This window comes from Amia ocellicauda, chromosome 1, assembly GCF_036373705.1.
Source record: "Amia ocellicauda isolate fAmiCal2 chromosome 1, fAmiCal2.hap1, whole genome shotgun sequence".
In the NCBI taxonomy this organism is placed as follows: Eukaryota; Metazoa; Chordata; class Actinopteri; order Amiiformes; family Amiidae; genus Amia; species Amia ocellicauda.
The window spans coordinates 4,775,583-4,797,798 of NC_089850.1; the positions used below are offsets into that span (position 1 = coordinate 4,775,583).

General features: G+C 36.9%; 1 protein-coding gene across 1 annotated transcript in view; it reads right to left on the reverse strand.

Annotated features, from left to right (window-relative positions):
• itpkb (inositol-trisphosphate 3-kinase B) overlaps positions 1–10,829 on the reverse strand; it is a 60,685-nt gene extending 49,856 nt beyond the window's left edge. The window contains exons 1-2 of the mRNA XM_066706187.1: positions 10,379–10,829; positions 4,880–6,252 (exon numbers count right to left, since the gene is read on the reverse strand). Of these exons, the coding sequence (XP_066562284.1) occupies positions 4,880–6,094 (1,215 nt within the window). The 5' untranslated portion in view covers positions 6,095–6,252; positions 10,379–10,829. The remainder of the gene's footprint in view (positions 1–4,879; positions 6,253–10,378) is intronic.
• Between the last annotated feature and the right edge of the window lie 11,387 nt (positions 10,830–22,216).

The window sequence follows — 22,216 nt, forward strand, 5'->3', positions numbered from 1 at the left end:
TCCAATGAATCTACTGTTTGAGTTATGTGCCGTTTAACATCTGCCTGAGATCTTTTTACATTCAAACACAAATCGTCAGATTAATCTAAAATAAAGAAAGAAATTAACTAAAAAACGACTGCCTACAAGGTGCAGTGGGGATTTATTCATGCAGGTGACCATGGTCAAGTGTTTCGGCAGCATTCATAATATTATCACTATCTCAGGAACTGGGGGACAATGTGTGATGTACAAAAGACTACTGCTTGCCATAATAAAATGATCAAGCCTGAAACACACCCTCAACACAAATGTGAACCCAAATAGAAGAGTTAATATATCTGTCTCTGGTACTTTGGCCTCGTTTGTCTTGTAGGACCTGAGGCACACATTCATGCAGGAGCTTGCTTTGTGTACAACAGAAGCTGACACGCTGTGGGGAAAATGAACAATTACAATCATACTACTATGTACAATTATGGCAGGGGCTGTTCATTCATATATAAGCTACTTTGGCAGAGTAAATATGTCTTTAAAATAAAACACTTGACATTTTGCAATAATCCCTGGGTATACTGAATGGAAAGCCCTTGTGCATGCAAGCACTTTGTTAATAAGACTTCCAATCTGTTTAAAAAGCATGGTCCTGGTCAAACACAAATGAGAATGTGGCCACACTCTAGAGTTAAGAAGCCCTACCCTAGGACACACCCTCTGGCCTGAAAGGGCAAGTCAGCTTTGAGTGCTTGAGAAGGGATTAAAATGTTATACAACTGTCTTGCTCCATTCTCAGTGTGTCCTTCCCCATCGTGTAAAATACAAAGACTGTATTATGGATTCCAAAACAATATCAACGAGTGACTAACTCTCTCTGACTTCGGTGGGTTTGTTTATGCTGCAATATACACACTGCAGGCATAGGCAGTGAAATGAAACATCTTGTTTTCAAAAGTGTCACGGAGACACAAGACATGGACCTTTTCCCACGTGCTAATATGAAATGAGTCCACTATTAGCCATTCTGAACTGCAGTATATTTCATTCTGAGAGCTTTCCTGCAGGCATGTTGTCCCCTTTGGTTACGGTATCTCTCATACGCATGAGTATAATATTGCACTGACACCGACACTGCAACTTCATTAGAAAATCACCTGTTTCCAAAGCCTGAGACGTTACACAGAACCAGCATTTATTTGCATGTGAGCATTCGACTTGAGTATCGGCACTTTTTAGTTTCCATTTCAAACAATGTCTGTTTCAATGGAAAAATATTAAATGCTGCTGTATTTGATAAGAAAATATAAGTCCAGTGTACGTATTTTAACTTATTATGAATTGGTGACATCATGATACAAAAAATAAGAAGGAGATAGGAAAGGTGTAGTAAAATGTAGTTACAGTACCTGCACAGCATTCCACACATTTACTTTCACGCATTTTAAACAAATTTATGTCTCAGATCTTTGCTGCTCCCCAAGTAGAAGTGTTACTGGCTTGCACAATGACTGCAAGGTAAGCAAGCAGACACCCCAGTGCACCCGTTCCAGTCGTCAAGAAAAAGTGCAGTCCTGGCTTGCATGTGAGATCACTGACACATATTTGTTTTTGCATTACTAGTTTAGTCGCTATAGCAGATGCACAGGACTTTGAACAGTTGATTTTTTAGAGTTCTCCTCTGAAAGCAAATTATATGAGTATTCAAAATAGTTGCTAAATACTGTATGTATAAAGCTAAGCATACTGGAGGGGGTCCTCCTAGAGAAAGTGAACAATTGGATAAAGGGGGATTACTGCGCTATAGCTTCATAGATGTAAGCTTGTCACGAGGAAGAGTTTAGGGAATTAAATGTAAATATTCAGACCTTTAAAAACATTTACCCATGCAGGATCTGCTGGACATTTGAGTAAAACCAACAGACCACAATCTGCCATCACATCCTTTTTCTCTAAAGCATGTAAAGAAAAGGAGCTTCCAAGATGTTTCGTGCCACAGACCTGAAATATGTGAGTAATGTTCAGTGGCAACCTCAAAATCAGTTCAGCTGATCAAGGTTAGTGCCCTGGGATGGGGGTCCAAAGTGTTTTTCTAAAGCAAGTAAGATATAGGCCTATATGTAACTACATTATAACAGCTGAATTCCATCTGCTCAATTATAAATGATTGTATGTTATAGATTAAAGTATTCACACCCATTTGAAACCATGTAATTCTGTGATTCAGTCATTGATTTTGTTTAGTATTTTCTGTTGGTGCTTAACTACTAATGGTATCTTTTCATTCTGAAAACACAAGAGCAATCCTTGCATATTTAAAGGCACAGCTTAAATGCCAAAAAAGGTATTGTATTTCTTCAAATAAGCAAAAAATTGTCTTAGAGATTGTAGCTGGAGAAAAAGATTATATTGAAAAAACAACCTCTAACAAGGATAAAATCAAGGGCCGGATTAAATCAAAACTTTGACCCACCCGCTAATAGCAAATTACAAACCTGTACATCATAGCGGTTACATTTATGATTAGAAGAAAGTGCTAAAAATGAAGCCGCAACTGAGTACAGTTCTGTAGTTTTCTATTAACAGGTGGGTCAAAGTTTTGATTTAATCCGGCCCCAAGTCTATTTTATTGTATTCATTTTTGTATATACATAAGCTATATAAGTACAGTGGGTCACAAAGTAATATTGATTTAATACAGAACAAACTCCACTAGCCTGACACAGCCTGAAGAGGGATGGGGGGTGGCTGATTTACAGAAAGGCCCTGTCCTGCTGAGAATCTAATTAAAAGTTCAAAACCGAGACAAAGAAAAGTAAGGGAAAACAGAAACCTCTGCTGCTTCTTTCTCTCTATACAGAAAGGCTGTTTGTTCTTTGCCGAAACCCCCTGGGCAAGTTCCACATTTTTTAGTTTTATTAAAACAATGACATTCTGCAGAAACAACACAGAGAACAATCCATCCCATATTAAAGCACAATCAAGAGTGAAGTCGACTTTAGCAGATGTTCTGACCACAGGGGAATGGAGTCTTTTAACCTGTATCGCAGAATTATTGTGGAATGAAAAAAGTACATGTAGCCCTAAAGCACAAGATTATTTTCCATTTAAGAAAGGTTTGTATCACGTGGCTGTATACTGGGAACATTACCAACAATTAAATAAAATATATGTGGAGACAAGATACAAATAATCACGAAACTGTCACTTGTGAATTCTTTAAGCTGTTCAGTGGTCAAAACTGGTTAATTTATTCAATAAACCCCCAGTAAAGCGACTCCGTTAATCCACCTCTTTCAAGCTAATCCAAATAAAACACCAATCAAACTGACACGTTTCTAACCAATGTTTTAGCCAAGATGTGTTTCTGCAGCCCAAAGTGTCAAATATTAGCAAAGTGTCAAGTGTTTGTTGTCACAACATTCATTATTGCTTGACAGTTAGAGCCGCAAAGACACCAAGACTGAAATGTTATGTCCTGCTGTGCTCTGCTATGTCCTGCCTGGTCTGTCCTCAAAACAGTTAATAAATTAACTTTTTGTGAGATTAATGATGGACGGAGAACCACCTTTTTCTCGGTTAATTACTTGAATGATAGTTTGTTTATCAGAGAGGTTACTGTTTGGAATAGGTTACCAACGATGGCTAGAATCACATTTTCCAAATATTAATGGAAGAACAATTTCCTATGCCAAAAGTCAAACACCATTCCTGGCTATATTCTGAATGACTTTTTATTTCCTTCACTAAAGCTTGCAAAACAACTAATTTTGTGACATGCTGGTACAATATCAACTTCACAAAAAATAAGCATCAAATATTTCTCTCTTGGCCTGGAATTGATTGATTTCACTTTCTTAGTTTAAACTTCCTTCATAGATAGACATATAGATTAAAGTTGGTATGTTGTGGTATGTTTCAGATACTCCACATTTAGGATTCATATGATGTTTTTTTTTTTTAATAGATGAGATTTAGGTAGCACCCCCAGAAATTGACCAGATTTTAATCATTAAATAATTTCAGATTTATACAAATACACATTTTGGTTTATGTGAAACCACCTATGCACGTTTGGAGAAGAATATGTGCAAGTCCATTTCGAACAAAACCTTAACACATATGTGCTTTGTTGCTCGAAAACAAATTCCCAGTCAGATTCTCCCTTTGAAGGAAGCCAGAGTATGTGAAACGTATAACAGTGTAACTGAACTGTCTCCTCACACAAACATAACTGGAACTGAGCTGCACAACATCATTTATCACACATCCAGGCCAAAGCATAGTCCACAATGCTAAGACCACAGTCCAAAAACTTATCTTTGGTTCATCCTTAGTTTGCCTCATGCCCTCAAGTTTAACTAAAAAACTTGGATTTGATCATTTCTGGATATCATTATGGTCTACGAGAAATGTCTGGCATTCAGTAAAACAAAAATACTTTTGCAATTATCGTGAAAATAACTCTTAAAAGCTTGTATTACAACATGGTGGTGACAAACGTTTCTTGTGTTTTGGCTGACTAGGCAAGCACTCTGTTTGTAGCTTCCCCTGGGATTCCACATGTTAAAATAGTTTGTAAAAATGCCCTCTTCTGTTCTGTAAATTTCTATAGATTGCTTCTGTTTTGTTTTTTTCTTAGTTCACAAAACCGACTTTAGCTTTATGCAGCACATACATTACATGCTGCATAAACAATATTTATATATAAATATATGATTTTGTGTCATTTTTCAATAACCTTACAGAAATATGCCGTATTAAACATAATTCTGAATGGAGAAATTTAAAAAATATAATTTGGGCAAGTCAGGACACAACTGTAAAAACTGATTATTCACAGAAAGCATTGTGTTCCCATTTCAGTAATTTAACGCATGAAGAAAACATAAATAATAAGACTCACCGCTCTGCCTTGTCCAGCCTGCAGGAAAGCAGATGACTGCCCGTCTCCACGCTCAGGGTCGCTGGAGATATCTTCCTCAGATTCCTCCCAGGAGGAGGAGAAGCCAGTGGAAGAGTTGGAGGAAGAAGAGAGCTTCCTCGCTGCTCTGGTGGAGTTAGGGCTGGGCTGCAAGTCGGCCCCTTCCCCCGAAGCCTCCATGCCGTGGTCCGTGATAATGACAGAGGGGATGTTCCCCACCTCTGGGCAGCTCCCTTCACCTAAAGCAGAGGCGGCAGCTTGCTGCTGGGTTTCCGTTGGCTCGGCTCCTTCCTTCGTCAAGCAAGGCTTGGTCCCTGCTGCTGGCTCTGTCGCTGCCAAGTTCTTGCCAACCCCCAGTGAACTAGGAGAATGACTGCTGGCTGAACTGTCTACTTTACTCCACGTTCCTGCTGATTCGTTCACATGTTGCCTGCCCTGTTCCCTATTTGGGTCACCCAGGCTGTTTTCCTTTCTGCAGTTCCCCAGTCCTCCGTCTGAGCTGCTACACCCTTTCCCATTTTGAAACTCCTTGGGGATACTAGGCAGGCCGTCCTGCAACTGAGGAGAAGCTGGACACCTCCTATCACCCTCCTGTGTGGCCACACCGGGCTCAGAGGGGGATACAGGCCTACGGCCGGTCCGAGGGCTGCGCAGGATCTCAGAATTCTGCACCTGGGTGCGAAGGTCCGAGATCTGGGCTTCGAATAAGCCAACTTTTTTGTTCACTTCCACATTCTGTAACTCCCGGTGGATTTGTGGGATCTGCACTGTCCGTTTCCAGCCCAGCTCCCCACAAGTGCTGGGTGCCTGGCTGTCATCGCTGAACCTCCCCCGGTTGGGGCTGCTCAGTCTCCGCACACGCTGGCCCACAGACACCCCCAAGGTGTCCGTCTGCCTAGTGGGAGATCGGCCTCTTGGGCTGCCTGGGTTGGGCCCACTAGGGAACACAAAAGATGTCCTGGGGGAGGTAGGACTCAGGCTGCCAGGACTGTACCGGCCTCCACTCACCAGGAGCTGGCAGTAGTTAGCGTTTCGATCTGGCACGGGCAGCACTGGTCTTGCCGTCCGAGGACTACTATCACTTTTCAGATTGTTGGTATTCATCATAATCAGGCTGTTCAAGGCATATGCAGCCATAGTATCAGGCTGTGGGTGACTTGAAGATTTCCCATTTAGCCTTGGTCCTGGTTGTTCCATTGGCTCTTGAACCCCAGCATTGTTTTGGAGGGGGTGGGGGGGGGGGGGTGGGGGGGGGACAGACTTGGAGAATACAGAAGTTGGTGGTAGGAAAATATTGGGGCAGTGAGCAGTAGGTGCTGTTTTTGTTGAAGCTACTTCAGGTACATAAACAGAGTCTGAGGGAATAAAATAGAAAAGCAGCCAGTTCAGTGAAGACTGATTACATGCAACAACATTTCTTTACTATATTGATAATTGTATTGCTTTACAGCCAACACTGAGCATGTTGTGACTATACTGAACTACTAACACACAGTTTGTAAGATTGCTACTCATCACAAAATACAATATAAAGCATAACATAGTCTAATTCTAGTATTATATCTGTTGACTGTGTTCTTCACTGTCAATATTCCAGTTTCTGAAGAAATATGCAATACAAGTAATTATGCAGCTAATATGTCCACTTAGACATGCCCAGAGTATTCAAAAATTAAAGTAACAGTGCTGGTAGGTTGTGTGTGAATGGTGCAAGAAATAGCTTAATTATGCATTACAGAAATAAATGATGTCCACATGTCCACAAAAAATACAATTCAATTTTGTTGAGAAGCAAGAGTTTTTCAGGGTAAAACTATGTTTAAATGGCAGCAGGAACACAAGAGAAGCCATGGCAATAGTGAAAACAGATGTTTTGTTTGTATTACCTTATATGTCTACACTTAAAGACAGAGGAACGACTATTGAAGTTTTGCTATGTTTTGGGGATTTTCAGACCTCCTCCTCTGAGAATTGTGATATCATCCAAAAAAAAAGGTGGGTAGTTGAGAAGGGAAGTCAGCAAGAAAATCACTAATTGAAACCAGCAGGCCACATGTCTCCCTTCTGTGGAATTACACCAAGAATCTCCTACAAATAAACTGCTACAATATGCAATCCTGGACAAGATTTTTTTTCTTGCTTTGGAGCAACTGAATACCATCTTTTTACAGCTATTGCAACATGTCATTACCAAACGTCAGTGGCACATTAACAGGAGCAAACAGAGTATTAGTAACATAGATATCGTTACTCCAAGTTGCAGAGCATGATGATCAGCAGAATATCAGCAAACCCTTGATGCAATATCAACTGGATCATTGACACTGTAATTGGATGGCTGGGCACTTTTATAAACACACTGGGTTTTTAGGATTTTATTTTAAACAGTGCTTCAAAGCAACATCTTTTTATAAACTGATATGAATAAATAAAGTTTACCCACACACAGGCGTCTCTGCAAGCCACATGTTAGCAGCACCACCTTAATAACAAATCTATCTTTAAATCGCACCCTTATTTACAAAACCAATTCAACAAAAGTGGCCTAATCTGTTTAAAAGAAAATCAACTTTCCGCCTACAAGCTTACACTAACTATCTTTCTGAAGAGGGAACTGTACACACAATTTACAGTACTTGAAAAACACTCTCAACTTAAACAATGAACAGGCTTTGTATTTCCTTAGTAGGGGATGATCTAAGCCCCACTCCTGGGATGCCACCGCCACACTATAGATCTGATTCACTTCTATCAATGGAAATTACCATGGGGCAAAGGGAAGGAAATCATGTGAAATACGTTTAACTTGTCAAACTGACAAATGAACCACGATTAGAGTGATCTGCACTTTATCAGGAGTGGCAATTGTGTAACTGGGCCTCGTGCCATGTTACAGTTCAGGTTCCTCCACACTCTGGTAGTAGAGACAGGTAAACAAAACCATATTTCTTTGGGGGGTGGAGTTAAAAAGTCTCTGCTGCTCCTGTGAATCAGAGCTTCATAATTTACAAAGTCAGCAAAAACATACTTCTATGTTGGGGGCAGCAATTTCAAAAACACTCCAACAGCATCAAAACACATTTTGACTGCACTTCAGATGGAGATACTTGAAGGGTCGAATTAATACCTTCTGTGTTCGTCTTTTCTATTTCTCTAATTGTGACATTTGCATTTTGCATTCAGAAGGCCAAGAGCACAGTGTATTCTGGAGTGCCTTTGTTTGATTAATGATACTTTCTTGGGTTTAGCTATAAGTAACCATGTTTAATTGAGAATTGGTTACATAGTATGCAATGGTTATCTAACACCAAACTGAGCACCACATTGTTTTTTAAGTTTCCATAGCCAAGCGTGGAAAATTCATCTCGGTATGTTTCACCCCAGCACACCACAGTGACCACTGCTGTGCAAATGCAAGGGGAGGTCAGGCCAGATTCACCCTCATAGCACTAGATTCACTTAGGCTGTCCATCAAAATACAATGATGGAACTCTTTCACTGTGAGAGAGTCAAAAGATGCAATTTGTTCATCACTTCTTTATACACACGCGAGGATGCCACAGGGAGGTGAAATTAAAATCTGGTATTGCAAATTAGGGAGAAACAGAGGAAAATCTAAACTGGACATCATTACAAACATCTCTTAAAATATAGTAAAAATAACTGATTATTTAAAATATTTGAATTCTATGCAAACTTTTTCTGGTTTGATTGTTTGTTTTTTATTCGTGGGACTGAATATACAGCAGTATCCTAAAAGAGATGTATCCTAATGCTATGCTTTTCTCATCACGTCATCATTGGAATAATGTGAATTTGGCTTGGCTTAACGAACTGTGAAAATCCAATCATCCCATAATTGAACACATGTAAATGGAAAAGTGCAGCTGCAGAAGTACTTGGGCTGTTAACTTGGCTTCTGCATGTGCTCCACATCTTCTGAATTATTCTGCTTATGCTGTGTAGTATGCATGTAAAAAGCAAGCTGGAATATCCTAAAAACATTTTACATTTACACAAAAGCCCTTATTTCATGTCTTAATTAAACATATTAATCTTTTTGTATATTGCAATATTTTATTTAGTAATATAGAAGATGTACTGAATATTTAAGTACAAAAAAGACTCTTAGCAAGATAAAACTTGTTTGCTGTACATGGTGAAATGTAGTCTTAATTTCAGATTCTTGAGTGTGGAATGTTCATTTAAAACAAGTCCGATGCTGTAATGTTTGCCATTATTCGCAACTTTTCGAAAGTTATTCTGATTAGGAATCTATGTTGTTGATGTAGATAAATGTTTATGCATTCCTTTCAATTAATCAATGAATTCAATTAAGGTGGCAAGTAATAATACAGACTGTTCCAAAAAATCAATGAAGGAACTGCATCCAAATCTATATACCACCACCACTACTACTACTACTACTACTACTACTACTATCAATCAATCAATTTGTATAGCGCCCTTCGCAGTACTACTACTACTACTACTAAGAATAATAACAATAATAATAATAATAATAATAATAATAATAATAATAATAATAATAATAATGTATGTACAGTCATCTATAACACTCATATTATGTAATATTTATGTTTTGGGGCGGGAAATAAAGTATCTGTATGTTTCTTTGGTTTGTTGTTGTATGTGCTGTTTGTATCTACTCAGTTCTCTGAGTAAATGCATATTATATAGACATGTACCCCAAAGCAAAAATGCAATAGTTTGTCAATTATTTTTCTTTAGGATATTTTTTTTTAATAGTGCCATTAAAAAAACTACGAAATGGGTAATACAGTTTTTGTTAGGTTGCTTTTTTTTGTCGCTGCCGAATGTAACTTTTTTAAGTGTAACTGTTAGGCTGTCTGGAAAGGCTGCCTTGGTACAGTGTCAGGTAAATATTCACCACTATAGAGTCTAATCAGACGTTATTTTATTAATGAAATCGTATTTCGGTGTCTGAGAGTGAAAGCAACAATTCGAGCCATCCTTCCAAACTAAAATCTCTGAATAATTTAAGAGGAAACGTGACTTCATTTCTACACATGTATATCGTCTAGATTAGAGTATGTGTATTGTGTATACAACAACAACAGCAATAATAATAATAATAATAATAATTAAGAAGAAGCAGCTATTGTTACATAATATTCAATCAGGATGCAGCTACTCTGTAACTATGTGCACGTCTTTGGTTTTATGTTTCGTTTTGCCATAGTCACGGTAACAAGTGACTCGTAGCTCATTTCATGTGTGTTGTTCCCAAAAGCACTCATTCACTGTCCTTAGAGCACTTCGTCACTTTCGTCTGGCATTATTACAGTATTGTGGAAGTGTGCAGACGTATGGCTACAGCATCCTTCCTCGCTTTAAATCCCCTGCTTTCTCACCAGTGCTATACTGCGACTTCAAACCTTTCCCAGGCACAAATGACAGTAAAACTACGATGCCCATCCCAACTGTGCCTCCTCTTACCTTGTTCAACAGGGCAGCAGGTTTTCCCATCACAGACCCGTCCCCATGCCCTCCTCCACCTCGACTGAAACACTAAGGTGAGTGGGGAACAACTCCTACATAGGTCCCACCAAGACCATCTGCTCAACAGGCTCTGAAAGCTGAACCCCTCTCACGATTTCCGGATAGATGGTCGACTCGTACAATATGTGTTGTTGTTTTTTTTGGTTCCCTCAGTGCAATTCAAAATCCTCACGATCTTGACCAGTTCAGTTCTTCAATGCTTAGCCTTAGCGTTGCCTGCTTGTTTAATGCACACAGAAAAGCAGGAAGGAAGTTCAACTGTCTGCAAGGCTCAAATCGACGGAACAAGCTGCTCTCTTCTGTATCGCCAAACAGCAGGCAGCAGGGAAGCGCTTCAAGAAAGAAAGAAAAAAAGTTTCCATTGCCGTCTTAAAAAGCTCTGAACTGAAGCTGTAGCAGTTAAAGCAGCGGTTGTTTTTCATTGTGTAAATCTGTACCCAGCGGCGCACCACTATTTACATACATGATGCTCAAGTACAATGTTCTCTTTATTTTTGAAATTGTACATGCACTTTTTTTTAAAAAGAAATCCGTTTAAATGAACCCCATCAGCAGGTATGTAATGATGTAATTCATATTTTTATCATGCTAAATAAGACATATGTTTCTGTGTTTGTTTGCTTTTTGTTTATTAGTTATATATATATATATATATATATATATATATATATATATATATATATATATATATATATATATATATTCTAATAATACAATCTCCTCTGTGACTGAGAAAAGTTAAATGATCCAAACCCATTGAAGTATTAGCGTACATAATGAAGCATACATGTGTGATAAACAAGAGTATTAAGACTGTTCGTTGGGAATGAAAGCAGAATGAAAATACTGAGAATATTACATAATGTGTACATGTCAACTTAAAACGTTTCACAATAAAGTTGGAGGGGGGGGATTAGCAATAATTGTTTGGTGTATTTTCTAATTGAGAGTCATATACAATGTTTCTGTCGAAGTATAATATTAGTACCTTATAGTACATCTTGGTGGACGTCTGAGTTTAATCTTTTGCTTTTCATGAAATTAATATAAACGATTATACAGTAAAGTGGTGTGCAGTAAATGTTCATGTTAATATATAGAACAATAAATTATTAAATATGATTTCGCATAGTTGCACTTTATTTGTGTAACTATTTTGAAGGAAAATTAAGTACTACTCTTGAAATGTCTTGAACATTTGACTAGTACTTATTTATACAGTCATACTAGCATTTAAGGAAAGGGAGTAATCAGTGATCAGTGAGAAATGAAGACATTCTAGAAAATCTGGGTTTCGCCTCACAATAATTTTGTAAGCGAAGGTCCAGGCTCATATTGAGTGCTTCGATCCTCTTCCAGTAACATATGGTAGGTGTGTCGGGTCAGCGTCAGGTTGCTGATTCGGTTACTCTCTGAGCTGTGTTGCTCATTTTGTCATTGGACCCCATGGAGAAGGCCACATGGTATCAGGATGCCAGTCTGTATCCAAAGGTAGATTGCCCAGAGTCAATTCACCTCAATCCATGTGAGCAATTTCCACATCCTGTTAGATCTGTCAATCTGGTTTCTTTGAGTCACCTCATTGCTGGATTAATGGGACTGTATTGTCTGTATTTCAGATACCAGCCTCTGGGATCCCATTTAATCTGACCCAGGGTCTTTTATCACATGTTGTCCATATGTCTATATGTACGCCTAAGAACAGCGTTTTTGGTTATTGTTTAGATCAAACTTAATTGTTTAGACTCACTGAGCCCTTGATTTAACTATTTTCTTAATATACGCTTACCTTTTTTTTTAGGCCAGATGTGCTCTTGCCAAGACATTCATCAAACAGAATTCTGTTCAGTCTGCCCTAACTTTTTTAAGAAATCATTGCTATCTTAAACCAAAATTTTATTTTTCATTGAGGTAAGTGGTCAATTTATTTTTCAAACAAAAGCCATTTGGGTATTGAAACACCTAAGTGAGGTTAAATCAATTATTAAATCCAGCTCCTAATATAGGGTTCATTTTCAAAATAGCATTTCATTTGTTTTCAAAAAAGCCTCTATGAAGTAAATAGTTCCATTAAGGCATTTAATTAGAACAAGTGACCAAGAGCTCAGGTGGAACAAAAAACACAGAGGGTCCTGGGGACCAGAAATGGGAAACACTGCCTTAGGGTACGAATCTGCTGAAGGTACGTTGTAATAATGCCCCATCAAGTGAAGTGGACAGAATTTTATATTAACATCCTTTATACAAATAAGGGCCAAGCGGGTCAGGCATCTGTTTCTGACTTAAGTGCAACTTCTGCAGCTAAACACAGACCAATGCTGTCAAACCTGTATAAAATATACAGTTTGATTTGATTGCATAAGCAGAGTCCTTCTGTAGAGTTTCTTAGGACAGCTTGCCAACTAATGAAAATTAAACCATTGCTTCAAGAAGATCTGTATAGATTATGTAGTGACCATAGATTTTGATCCTCGATTGCTTACTCTTCCTGCTCGAGATTAGTCGATTGGGGACATTTCTAGTTTTTGGCAATTAAAATAATCAACCTGTGTCCAGAGGCTTTTATTATCTTCTGATGTATAATACTATGGGCAGAGCAATCCTGGTTTACTCCTTTATCAAAAGTGACTCACATTCAACAACCCAAGTGCATAATGTAATTTTAAAATTAACTACAAAAGTAATCTAGTGTTTAGTTGTTGTAAATGTAGACTAAACAAAAGTCTGAAACTACAGCAAATTAAGGATAGGATTATAATATGAGACACTTGAATAGCAAGTATGTAATGTAGGGGAACTAAGAATGAAATAAAATGTGTAGTGATGCAGCTCATTGTTGGTGATAACAGATAAGCATGCGAGTTTATCTCAATTATTTTATTTGTTTCTGATTGGTATATAAAGTGAGGGAAAAAAGTATTTGATCCCCTGCTGATTTTGTACGTTTGCCCACTGACAAAGAAATGATCCGTCTATAATTTTAATGGTAGGTGTATTTTAACAGTGAGAGACAGAAAACAACAAAAAAATCCAGAAAAACGCATTTCAAAAAAGTTATAAATTGATTTGCATGTTAATGTGTATAGATTATGTAGTGACCATAGATTTGTTTAACTTCCCCTGTTGGACAGGACGAAAAATACTAATACCATAATTATACTCTAAAGTAATCAAACAGTAAATGGAAGAGTAGTTATCAAACAAAATACTGAAGTAATGTAAAGTCTTTTGTTGGTTATGATGATGATGATGATTATAATAATAATAATAATAATAATAATAATAATTATTATTATTATTATTATTATTATTATTATTAACAGGCTAATAACTCATATTAGATTTAGCAAATGCTTTTATTACAGACGTTCCAAACAAATGCTTGCAGGCTTTTATATGATCTGTTGTTTTTCATTCATTTGCCAAAGACCTTTATCCATGTCAGTAATTTGAAGATAATAACATTGGTTATTATGGAGAAATCAATTACATGTATGGTTAACCTTAGTACACTACATTCAAGTCCTTTGTTTTTATGTTTATATGTCATTTGTATTTATTTATTATTTTATATATATATATATATATATATGATATCTAACAACAATGATTAAAAAATTGCTGTATTTATAAACACAACTGTTTTGTGTGACAGTAGGAAACTAGGGAATTAAACAGGTAATTTTCTCTTGACTATCAGCAGGGTCATGTGAAGGTATCTTGACAGGTTAGGTTCTAAAAGAAATAGTAATGACCAAAAAGTATAGTTTACCTATGTGTTTGTTTGTATAAATGTATTTCTAAACATACTTTTTTCTCTGGTATTACAATTCAGAAACTGCTAGTAAAACAAATCCTTGCTTGACAAGCCCTGTCTACAAGCACAATGAAGTGTCCAGTCTGTAGTGATTTTGCACTTTATCTTGGAGATTGACAGTGCCGTGTTTATACGTGTGTAAAATAGGTAAATGTTTTTTGTCAGAGATTTTATGATGCAAAACTAGAAAGTAGTTATATTATTATTAATAATAACAGTAACAATAATTATAATAAAACTATACTTTCTTCATAGAACTTTTACCTTTTGACTACCTGGAAACCAGTAGTTATAATCATGGAAAATGTATTTTCATACCAACTATCAGGCAGTGTCTCATTCAAATTAGAAAGGCCACTAACGTTTGTATTTTCCATCCACAGTTTAGCATGTCAGTTGATAAGCTTCCTTGTGATTTAGTGACTAGAGCACTGTGAGACAAAATGCACTCTTCAACATGAATTTCAGAAGAGATATCTTATACCAGAAATCTGTCTTTAAATTTCCACTGTACCCTGTTTTTTTAATCCAGCTAAGGATTTTATTATTATTGAATCGATCTCCTTATTTCCTTTAGCATATAAAAATTACCCCATTTCCTTTGTAGTTATCTAAGGATATTTTAAAGCAGTGTTCCTCATTCATTTGCCCCAAAAGAGTGACCCCTCAACTTCCTCTGTACAACCTGGGCACTGCACATTTCATATAAAGTAATCAATTATGAGTATTTGTCTTTAACTACACATTACAAGCAAGCTTCCTTGGTTCTGAAGTTGAAAATGAAAAAGGTAAAGTTAGAAATGTTTGGTTTTCAATATGTGAGAATTAAGACTGCAATGTAAGTGACCCACCAACAATCACAGTTCTTTATTTGAGCCTACACCCTGTTTTAGTGGGCAACACTGATTTGAAGAGATCTATATGACCTGCAGGACTCTGGCTTGCCCCTCTGTTCCTTTGTTATTTTCCAAGAGGTAGAAGAAAGATGACATCATAACGTTAAAGACCATTCATTTTATTTTCCTCATGATTTAACTACGCTTATACAATGTTTTTACTTTACTTTACTTTGATTTCCCCTAATCTGCATTGGGCTTCGCACTCCCCAAGTTGCATATGGTGGTTCACCATACCTCGTCATCGCTGTCCCTTGATTTCAATATGCTTTACTAAACTTTACTGTGATTTTACAATTCTATACCACTTTTCTAAGGGGACTGTCTACATCTAGGATTCTGTTTCAACAATATAACTGTGAAGGGGCTTTTTTTAGCAGTTGATATTTTGAACTCAGTAGGTAAACTTAGTCTTACTTGGGCGCAACAGGAAAATGTTCCTTGAATCTGTTTCCATTTATTCTTAGCATCCAGATATTGCAAAGGCCAGAGCGTGGTGTCCTTAGCCTCTTATTGAAGGAGGATAAATACAAGACAATAGCAGAGCTTCAGGTCTAAATGATTATGTTAGTGATCAGGGTATGATTATATTATAGTGTATATAATCAATGTATACTTATATTTTCCCCACAATTTCTTCATGTAAAGTTGTCTTTAATCCTTTAATTTTTTTTTTAACCAGGACACCCTCCACTACTTTTTAATCTTACATCTGCTGGTCTTTAATCCCCAGCAATATTTGAAATGCAATAATGGTAATAGAAAATACAACAGCTGTTTTTCATAGTCTTTGAAGACTGCACATCACCATTAGTAGATCCATCCATCCATCCATCCATTTTCGAAACGCTTATCCTGGTGAGGGTCACGGGGAAGCCAGAGCCGATCCCGGCAGACATAGGGTGCAAGGCAGGAATACACCCAGGACAGGACTCCAGTCCATCGCTGGGCACCATTAGTAGATGACAATTAAAAGGTTTAGTTTTGACACCATTGGCATTTCATTGGATAATAATTTACTTTCTAAGGATTGTTTATTAAAATGTGCCCATGCTCTGAGGGAACCGATTTTCTAACATAACAGGTATGAATCATGTCATTTAAGCTTAATTTTGTGCCAATACCTAATGTGGGCAATAATGTGCCAACAACGCCATCTGAAGTTGATCATGTGAACTGCACATACATCATGACTGCTTGACCTTACAGAATTGTTTGCAGATGTACAACTGAAAAAAGAAAAACACATGTATGCTTAAAAACAGTTATTTATATAAAATAAAATTGTTAAAAATCTCCTGTGTTGTATATGTACATCGGAGCATACTGAACCTATTTTTTCAACTAATGCACAAGGTGTGCTTATTAAAAGAATAATTTGAAAGTTTATAACCTTCACTTTATAATGTCACATACACCATAAGATTTCTATTTCACTTTCATTTTGCCTTTTTTCCTTTTGGTGTGTTTTAATTCCCCCCTCCAGTTTTATTGTGGATCTGAACTGTAATACCCCTGTGTGATAAGACCCAATGCCCATTTTCCAGCTACAGATTATTATAGTTTGTGTAGTCATACAGGGAATGGGCAGAATACTGTGTTTGGGTTGTCTGAACTCCTGAATAGGTTTAAGACCCTGTGAAAAGGAAGTAATGTTACAAGATGTAACAGAAGATATGTTTTCAAAGACATCAGCATACTTTATGGCATATTTCCAAAGAACTGAAAGATACTTTATAAATCAGCATGGACCCCCTCCAAAACTGTTCTGCTTTGCTGTGAGACATCCCATTTAAAATCATTTTCAAGAGCAGATTTTATCTACAGTTGCCAATATATGTATGTAAGGAAACTTGACACATATTTTAGGTATAATGTGATAAAAGTGAGGTATATGAATATGTAATTAAATCTTGAATCTTAAATCTTGTTCATTCATTTGAACGATCACTGTTCTGTGACTGATGATTGATGGTTGATGGTTGATGGGTGATGGGTGACATGATCAAGAAAACAATAAATCCTAATGCAGGCTTAATATCAGGGCATCAGCTCCTTCAATAGCTCTGAACTGAATTCCATTCAACCTGCTTTTATACCCTTGTTTAATGAGCCGCTCCCCCGGATCAAACCATTTTCCAAACATAAGGGAACAAAATAAAACACCTTCTAAACCATACATAGGTTATCAAAAATGCAATACTTTCAATGCAATTAACAAAACAAAACCTAATTATCCTCAAATACAACATCTAAGCCTGCCCAGCTCTTAAGAATACCATGATTGGGAAATAGCATAAGACCCTCAAGAAAGATGGCCTCTGTAATGGCCTCACTGCCCTAAAACAAGATGGCCACCCACCTCCCCAAACAAACCAACTCAAAGGTGAGTATTTTTTCCCCTTTAACATCCTGTGTGCTGCCATACATTTAATAAAGGACATCATCTTTAATTGAGTTCACATGGCACTGATGAGCCGATGTTGGATGGGCCTTGCTGCATCACACAGTATAATAAGATTACTATACATGTTATATCTGTATCCTACAATCAATAAATGTTAGGTGAAGTTATGTTTGGCTGTGATTATTTAAAAAAAAACTAACAAAAGACAATCAAACTTTCCTTGCACCTAACATACTGATCAGAGTAAGAAAATAAACAATGTATCCACCAGTCCCACTCCACTGTATTTTATTTCAGATTTCTCAAAGCTGTATTTTATCATATATATATATAATTCTACAATTTTAGACAAAAATACCAAATCACAGTCCCCACTGTGTGCATTATATATCAATTCAGTGTCAAATAACTCAGGTTAGCTAGGATACAAAACAAAATAGTGGAAGCTATAGCTCTTCAGTAGAAAGGTAATTAAATATCTCTGGACAAGCTGCATAAAAGTAGTTTGAACCGCTCTACTCTCTCCTCTCTACCTCTACCCTCTCTCTCTAGAACAGAAGCCAAGTGTTCTGTTCTGAGCCCAAAGATCCACTGTGTCTCATTTGCTCAAGTGAGCTCAAATTATTTTTGAAAGAAAATGTAATTATGATTGATTGATTAATTAATCATTCACATTCTATTAATGAATATCCTTTAAATGATTCTAAACTCTAATAATTTAAAGGAAATTAATTGATGTCCTTTAAATGATTGTAAGCTCAACAGAACAGGCAGGGGTCAAAACACAGGTAAACAGGGCAATGCAGGAAATCCAAAGGTGAGGTCGGTACAAAACAAGCAAAGGGTCAGTAAACCAACAAGGCAAAACAGGAGATCCAAAAGGCAGTGGTCAAGAGCGGAAAGCAAGGGTCAAAACACCATGACTATTTGTTCAGGAAAAAGGCTCGGTAGTGTCACACAGGCAAACAAGACTTTAAATTGAGGTAAGACTTGGTGCAGTTTAAATACATGGAGCTGAGAAGGGAGATCTGGAACAGGTGAAGGTGATGATTCAAAATACAGGGCTATAATACATTGAAACAGAGAGAGTGAAATCTGGTGGTGAATGTGGGGATTTCAGGCTGAAAGCGTGACACTCTCAAGGACTAGAATTTGCCAACCCTCCCATTAGGCTGCTGCTCTGCTGGTTTTCATGACGTCATAATTTCAGTTGCCACATTTGTCTAATTATTTGGTCAGCTGAGAGTACAATCACATTTAAAACATTGAAAGGCCTGGAGACAAGTTTTACATGTTCACAGTTAATGTGTGTCACATCTCTTGGCACACTAAACATCTTGTAGTTATAGTCAGAGATTGATATTTAATCCTGCCTCTTCCATAGATTTTGTTACATGTGTCAAAGGAGTACTACAAAATATGTTTGTGTTAACAGTGCAGTCAAAGCAGAATCTGAAACTATATTATTGACTTTAGCAGGGACAGTATGTTTTGCCATACAGTGAAACTGATTTAAAAAAAAAAAAGCTAAGATCTAAATCTTCAGTCAATTACAGGGTAGATATATGTTTATTTAGTTAGAATACAATATATTTTTTACCCATTCAGTCTGGGAAAATTAAACAAATATGCAGATGTACAGTAAGAAATTTTCTAAAATGACACAGCATTAGAGAACAATGTCCAATCATACATGTTTCTAATAATATGGTATTTAAAGTGCTGTAATGTATAATTCGTTACATACTACATATTCATGTTAAATAGGAGCTTTATATTAGTTCAATAGTGAATATAAGCAAGTGTTTATATTTTGGTATAGGTTGAAATATTATTCAAAAGGATACCTTTAAACGAGCTAAATACGGATAAGGTTTGACATCATGTGGTTAAAAGTGACTTGCACAAAATAACACATGATCTCCTCATTGAGCAAACACAACCCATTTAAATATTGTTTGAAGCCCTCTAACAGGCTTTGTTTAACAAACAAATACATCAATCTATTAATACTGCCATCTCCCAAAGATACTAAAACATAGCAGACAGATGTATTGAATTATCACCTGTTGGAATTGTATCCACACCTCATTATGAAAGATACACCTCGTTCAAATATTTTCATGAGCGAGATGACTCATTGTCTTTGGTTAGTATTCTGCAGAGCAATCTTATAATAATAGATTATGGACTTGATTATGTGAAAAGGGGGGTGCCATTTCAGGAAAGAAGCAATTAAACTGTACATCAATAGGAAGTGTAAAAAGGTAATGAATAACAATAAAGAAATTACTGGACACATCACTGATGGATGAAACCATTTTGAAAGGGGGTGTCTGTGTGTTACAAAATGATTTGGGTTCAAGCTAGGCTAGTGAACGTGATCATCCAAGCATAGAAACTAGTTAACAACTTAGGGAGTTGTTAGTATTGTAGTCTGTACTTAATTGGTACCTTGAAAAGGTAGTTGTGAGGGAAATAGTATTGTATTAAGAATGGTAATTTTGGACAAAGGGAGGTGTAGGTGTCTTATATTTTCCTTTTCTAGAAAAATAAAAAGCAAACACCAAGGCCTGTGAAATCCAGACTGGCATTTTTGTGTGACCTGTGTCAATGCACTGATAAATCACTATATTGTGATTTCATCTCTCAAGCTTCATCTTGTAAATGTTACAGTACAGAGTACAGTACAATGCAGAACAGATCAATTTCACTTTGTAAATGTATTCAACAATAGTTATGTGTTTCCAGCGATGTGGAAATAGTGTTCAGCTTTATAGAAAGATTGGCGCTCGCTATGGAAAGCAAGGCAGGTTTACTTCATGTTTGCCTGTATTGTACAGATGTACAGTTGCCTCTGCTACAGACATGTAGTTGCACTTACATTAAATTAATCCTCCAAAAATAAAAAATAAAAAAAGATGATGTTGCTACAACAAAGAACGGGAAATGGCATCATACCCATGGATTAAGTCGGTGTGAGAAGACTCCCAGAACCCACAATGCACTTCTGCAAGACTGTTACAGTGTCCCACAATGTAGCACAAACAAGATTATGCTCTCCTGAAATTGGACTCTTGGCAGATGGTCACCCAAAGTGAGGACCCTTCTCAGATACCACTTTCACCTATTAATGTCTAAAAACTGCAATTGTGGTTACTATTCTGCTATTCCACTCAAATATTCCTAATAGTTTCCTAACTTTTCTAATAAAGAGACGTACCTGTCATGTTTCCCTAGCACTCACCCTCAATCCCCGCTAGAGGCCGCCATTTCCCTGCCTTTCCTATCACTTTTCCCTGCTCTCATCTTTCAATCATCCCATTAACATTCCGGAGACCCTGGTGCACTTCTGCTATCACCCCCTGCTCTCATTCGCCCTGCACCTCCCAACCTGGTTTCTGTTCCCCTCACTCTGGGCGCAGTTTTGTCAGTTCTAACAGTTCTAATGATAATGATTTTTTTGCAGATTGTTATGTGTATATTAGTTCCTACAGGGCATGCGTATCAGGTGATAATTCAGTTTTTACATAAAAGAACATAAATTCATCTTTTTCTTCCATTTCAGTATTTCAACTGTATGATCCCATACTTTACATCTACGTTTGAATGCAGATTCTGATGGAAATATTTGATTCCAACAGAATAAATATACAATATGTGTGTGTATACAGCAGTCCATTGCTGTCCATATATAGATGTGCCCCTAAGTGCACAACTAAACAGGGAGTTAAAGCAGGTAACAACCTGTGCCGAACATGGCATCAACAAAGCATAATCTAGGGGTGGGGTGGGGACAGCCAAGTCTTCTAGCCAATCGAAGCTTACCTTTAATGAGAGTAAATACCTGTGGCCAATACCTGCCAGTAAGGAAAAAATGATATTTGTACAATGACACTGGTTGATATGATCCTGTGTATCTCTCAGGAGTCACCATTGACTGTAATCTATTACACATCAAAACATCACCATGTCTGACAGTTCTGGTATGAAGTTTTACAATCTGAAATAATGTATTTGAAGTATTGAAAGGCATTGACATGGGAATGTGTATAATTTCTCTGTCCCTGATTAAATATTAGAGAATAATATGTTGGTTAAACGCAGAGATTAGGCTAATCTTGTGTAAAATGTTAGTACTATGTAAATAAGTTATTGTATTTTTTACAATAAAATTTTTATCCTTGTATTTTGTCTTTGTCCAAGTATTCAAGTAACTTAGTGTGTCCTGGTCCTAATTCATTAATCAACACTACAATTATATGCACAGTACATTTAAGTATTTTTTATTAATTTACTTCTATCTGTTACCCTTGTAGAATGACACAAATTTTATTTTTGTGTTTCACAAAAAATCTTAAAACAGTGATTCATCCCTTCCATGCCAAATCTCAACAGAAGTAAGATTTCATGTACATCTGATGTACATTAGGTCTTGTGGAAATTATTCCAAGAGTTTACAAAATGTGCCACTAAGTGTCCCTACTGCTCTCAAACACTAACATATGTGTAATAGTTTGGGACTTGAAAGCATAGTATTAAGTACCTTTTAAAGTTATTCTGCTTCCAAACGTGAACATACAAATGCACACACACACACATACATATGTATGTATATATTTTTGTGAATATTATTAGAACAACAGAGGTTAAAG